Below are 5,546 nucleotides of genomic sequence, written 5' to 3'. Positions count from 1 at the left end.
TTTCGGTTAGAAAAATTAGAGATTTTGGCTTGGCTGTATGGAGTTTTCATAGCATTCCTCCGTACATACGTAGGATTCAAGCGTTGTATCCACTGCTACTACTCAATTTTTGCATGAACGGAATTCGGCTATTTCCAAAATTGAGCTACTTACCGTAGCTGCAGTCATGGAGCATCCCAAGTTTCGCCGCACCGAGTCTCTCCGAGTATGAGGACTGAATAACTAGTCTAATGTACTTCCCATTGTATATAGATTATGTCGCCTTCTTCGTTTCGTTACAAAACATAACTAGTCTCGCACTACCCTAGTGCCTTTCGTGGCATTATTGCTTTGTGTGAGTTCACGTCACTTTGCCAGTCGAAATGGCTACCAGTTCCTCGTTTACGCGTTTTTTTCTTCCACTCATACTTTTCTTTTCTGTGTTTCACATCCAACTTACTCGGGCCGTGAGTCATAATGACCATGCGTCGTCCAATCTGCATCTCCATGGAGGCCTGAGAGATTTGAGCAAGAGCTCAGGACCCGATATTAACACAGCAAAAAATACTACCAAGGGAGACGCCGCATCACTCGTTGAACAAGGCTTGGAGGCTATGCGAACAGCCAACAAGCATCGCCTGGACAATCCACGCTTCAACAAGTGGGAATTTCCTCCAGCCGCGGTTGGAAATACAACTAACCGAGTTTCGATTCTTGACGCCAAACATTCCAAGCGTGACGGAAATTCCACGGTGGAAGATTATTTTGTGTCCCCTGAGCTTGTCAAGGCTGCGGAGACTGTTGCTCAGACCACGAAACATGAGGTGGCTAGTACAGAGCAGGAGAAAACAAGAGTTCAGTCACTCAAGGCCAAGTATTGGGCAACATCCAATGATACCAATACTCCCGAGCCATCTCCTCTTCCTGGCGTTGTCTCGGACACGAACATTGAGAAGAGATCCGGAAGCGGATTTTGGATGGAATCGATGCTAATGAATGGCAAAGCAAATCTCGCAGAAGAGAATTACATGGTATGGCCTAGGAACCTTTGGACATTTTTGTCCGAGTTTATGTGATGGCAAACTAAACCTTTGCCGTAGGTCTATCGTAATGTTCGCGACTACGGTGCGAAGGGTGATGGGGTAACTGATGACACCGCCGCCATAAATCGTGCTATTAGTGATGGGAACCGATGCGGTTATGGGTGCGGCTCAAGCACAGAGAAGCCGGCTATCATCTACTTCCCGAGTGGCACCTACCTAGTGAGCTCGTCGATCATTCAGTACTACAATACGCAATTTCTAGGAAATGTGAGGGCCCGAGAGCTCCCCATGCGATCAAGATGTACTAATTGCGAATAGCCAATAGACCGACCTGTCATTCTCGCAGCTAAGAGTTTTATTGGCTTAGGAGTCTTGTCGTCTAATGTCTATCTCGAGGGTGGGAACGGTGCCGAATGGTGAGCTTATGCAAAGAAAGGCGATGGTATTGATCATGTCATGACTCTAACATCGCCCCAGGTATATACCGCAGAATAATTTCCAAAGATCTATCCGCAATTTTATCATTGATATTACCAACACGAACCCCGATGCCTACGTATGCGGCATACATTGGCAAGTGGCGCAAGCTACTGACCTTACCAGGGTCGACTTTTACATGAAGCCGGGGACTACTCAACAAGTACGTGGAAATGATTGTAAGATGTATAGTGAGCTACTACTAACAAGTGAAATAGGGCATCTTCATGGAAAATGGAAGTGGCGGCTCAATGTCTGAACTCTACTTCCAAGGAGGCAATTTTGGGTAAGACCTCAAGTTGGAGACAGACCCCCCGGGCCAATGTTAACGCACCTCCCTTTTACAGCGCATACTTTGGCAATCAACAGTTTACCAGCCGAAACCTGATATTCTTCAATTGCAAGACAGCATTCCAAATCCACTGGGATTGGGCATGGGCAATGCACAATATTGTAATTATTGGATCAAGGGACCAATCACAAACCGGAATTGTGATTGTTGGTGGTGTAAGTTGCGATGAGGGCTTATAATCTCATCATGAAAGATACTAATCGTCTAATTTTTCTTCCTAGGCTGGTGGTCCGGGCAGCACTGGTCAGGGAGTCGGTTCCTTCGTCTTGTTTGATTCCATGTTGGTTGACTTGGATGTTGGCATTTCCACAAGTCTTTTACACGAAAATTCGACATCCATGCTGGTCCAGAATTGCAGGTTTCAAAGAACAAAAACTGTCCTGAGGGATGTTGCCAAGAATGTCGACCTGCTGCCTGGTGGGAGCGATGAAGTAGTAGAGTCATGGGGATTCGGTAAAATGGTTCAGGGGGATGCAGGGCTATCGGAATTTCAGAACGGAAATAACATCCCTGCCGCAAGTCGAACGGCAGGACTAACTGTGTCACCGTTCGGAAACATATTTTCAAGGAGTGCCCCGACCTATCAAGATGTTCCTGGCTCTAATTTCATCAATATAAAAGCCATGGGTGCCAAAGGCGATCGCAAGTCTGATGACACAGCAATTATCAATCAGATATTAGAGTACGCGGCAAACACCAGTTCCGTCGTCTTCTTCCCATACGGCGAATATCTCGTTTCCGACACTGTCAACATCCCGGTAGGCTCGAGAATCGTAGGTCAAGTCTGGCCTCAGATTATTGGAGCCGGCAAGGCGTTCCAAGACGAGCGGCTTCCGAGACCAGTCGTTCGCGTAGGTCAACCAGGTGATGCGGGAATCATTGAAATCTCCGACATGCTCTTCACTACATACGCTGGCTCAGCTGGAGCTGTCGTGGTGGAATGGAACGTTCAGCAAAGCACTCAAGGCTCAGCTTGCATGTGGAGTATGTAGAAAGGTCTTTGCTTGAGTTCTTTACAGCTAACCTGGGCTTTTAGACTCCCCGATCAGGGTTGGTGGTGCCTCTCAGAGCGGTTTACAAGCACGAGAATGCCCCAAGAAGACGGGAAACGTGAATAAGAGCTGTATTGGAGCAGCACTTCTCCTACATCTCACGCCTTCTTCCAGCGCATACTTGGAGAATATTTGGGCTTGGACCGCTGGTAAGTCCTGAAGAGTGATTTCGAGTGAAGAGTAAAAGGCACTTACAAGGTTATAGATCACGACCTCGATACTCCTGATCAAACTCAAATTGACATCTACGTTGGGCGAGGTAAGAAGCCCGCCAATTTTTCAGCTTTCCGTTACAGCGCTCGTATAATAACTGACTGAAAAACACTAGGTATTCTGATCGAGAGCCAAAAGCCAACCTGGCTATGGGGTACTGCTTCAGAGCATAATGTCTTGTACCAATACCAACTTTCAGACGCGAAGGAGGTGTTTCTAAGCATGATACAGACAGAAACGCCATATTATCAGCCCTCCCCCCATGCGCCAGCTCCATTTACTCCTGGTATTTTCCCCAACGATCCTACATTTAAGGACTGTTCGGCATCCTCCACAAAATGCGCTATGGCATGGGCCCTCCGCCTCATTCACTCAACCGATGTATTTATATACTGTGCTGGGCTTTACAGTTTCTTCTCAGACTACTCGCAAACATGTCTTGCTACCGAGGACTGTCAAGCTGCCAGCGTTCAAATTGAGCAGAGTTTCGGCGTATGGATATACTCACTTGCCACCAAGGCTACGGTCGAAATGGTTAGTCCAATGAACTATCCAGCCACTCTGGCTGCTGAAAATCAAAATGGATTCCTTTCTTCTATTCTGGCTTGGCTAGCAGGAGCCGAGAAAACAATAGGCGTCACTTTTGTCGGGTGGCCTATTTTCGAACAAGGCTCGCTGCGGCAAACCACTGTTAGCCCTGCGTGCGAGGCGGCTCTGTATCAATCAATCAAATGCCACGATGCGACTAAAAGACTTATGGATTCCCCTTACATCAGTCCAATCAACAACCCGACACTTCTACAGTCCATGTGTGAAAGCAGTTGCAATGCTTCCATCAACTATGTTCACGACAGCGTCAGTGCCGCTTGTGAATACACTCCGGATCTGGCCGAAGGCATTCCTGCCATTGGAATGTTTGATTTGTTCCGGGACAGATGGGAAGAATTGTGCTTCAAGGATCCATCAACTGGAGATTACTGCAATGGTATGAAGTCAACCGCACAACTTTCGTCATAAGCTAAACATGGACATGTAGAAGTCATCGCGAATTTCGCACCCGTTAAAGACCTGGACTCCATGAAGGAATCAGAACTTTGCTCGCACTGCAACATTGAGAGACTAGCTATGATGCAAAAGTCTCCTTATTCAGCTTACGATGCTCTCGTGCGGGAGCAGTATGAGTTTGTAGCAAAGAGTGTGTTTCCCCCACTTCCCGTCTCTGGAAAGAAATGTCAAATTCTAATTGAGAGCAGCTTGTGGCAAGAAGGATGCGGTATTTGATCCGGCAACCGGCGGAATGCACGTAAACATCGACGAACCCGGCAGCATCTGTGCTTCTAACACAACATATACTGCAAAAGACGGCGACACTTGTGATTCCATTTCTGTGGCTTCTAACGTGTCGTCTGTTTCCCTATATTGGATCAACTCCGAGATTCAAGATTGCCAAAAAATTCCCGTAGACACCGAGTTGTGCCTGCCCATGCCATGTGAATCACTTTGGCATGTCAAACAGGAAGATACCTGTTTCGACATCTCTGTCGCCAGCTCGATCTCGGAAAGGCAGCTCCGTGATTGGAATCAAGGATTGGAGACGGATTGCATGAACCTGCACGATGTGAAATGGGGCAGCAGTCTTTGTGTGAAGCCACAAACTCCAGTCTTCAATATCACAAATGACAATTCGTTGGACCCTTGGGGCCATGCAACCGAACGACGAGATGCTTCAGACCCGGGTAGCAACCCTCGATGCATCTCTTTTGCGACGTTTAGCAAGGGCGATACTTGCCAGAGCTTTGCCGAGGCTTGGAATATTGGCACTGCAGACTTGATTAAATTGGTGAGCGTCGGTTAGACATAGCGGTATCCCCCACCCCTACTGACGGGCAAATTTAGAATCCTTTCCTAAGACAAGACTGTAGCAACATCAAGGCGGGTCGCTCGTACTGCGTCGCTGTAAATGAAGGTGAGATCCGGAATACAATTAGTATCCCGTAACAGTTACATTGCTTATTAACAACTCTAGCTTGGCCATCTCCTACTCAAAATGGCATCATCGAATCTTGCGAGAGCTTTTACCAAGCTAAGCCCGGCGACACATGCCAACGAATTGTGGACAAACATGCAGGATTAAGTCTAGGCGACTTGTAAGTCCACAACCAATCTTCGAGACATATACACGCCCCCTAACTTCGAGCAAAGCTACAAGTGGAATCCCCCCGCGAAGAATGGTCAGTTTTCCCCTTATCTGAACATGACGTCCTTGATCATGTAGGATAGTACTAATGAGTGACCAAGTTAGACTGCAGTGGGCTCTTGGGTGGTTACTACTACTGCGTGGGCACTCCTGCAAAGTTCCAGGTCGAGGCCTTTTACCACGCTGATTGCACCGGTGCGCTCCATAATAACTTCACTTTATCCAATGACAGC

At 47.4% G+C, this 5,546-nt stretch overlaps 1 protein-coding gene across 1 annotated transcript; it reads left to right on the top strand.

Moving 5' to 3' along the window:
• Positions 1-593: 593 nt before the first annotated feature.
• Positions 594-4,971, top strand: J3458_004946 (uncharacterized protein; the record flags this gene model as incomplete). Its single annotated transcript, XM_066118513.1, has 12 exons — positions 594-1,010; positions 1,080-1,289; positions 1,341-1,438; positions 1,500-1,662; positions 1,718-1,785; positions 1,847-2,006; positions 2,073-2,835; positions 2,888-3,052; positions 3,109-3,162; positions 3,232-4,101; positions 4,153-4,311; positions 4,370-4,971. The coding sequence occupies 12 exons, from the start codon at positions 594-596 to the stop codon at positions 4,969-4,971; spliced, it is 3,729 nt and encodes a 1,242-aa protein (XP_065976033.1).
• Positions 4,972-5,546: the final 575 nt, after the last annotated feature.

The sequence above is a fragment of the Metarhizium acridum genome (assembly GCF_019434415.1).
Source record: "Metarhizium acridum strain ARSEF 324 chromosome Unknown scaffold_31, whole genome shotgun sequence".
In the NCBI taxonomy this organism is placed as follows: domain Eukaryota; kingdom Fungi; phylum Ascomycota; class Sordariomycetes; order Hypocreales; family Clavicipitaceae; genus Metarhizium; species Metarhizium acridum.
This window is presented reverse-complemented; position numbering and strand designations above follow the sequence as displayed.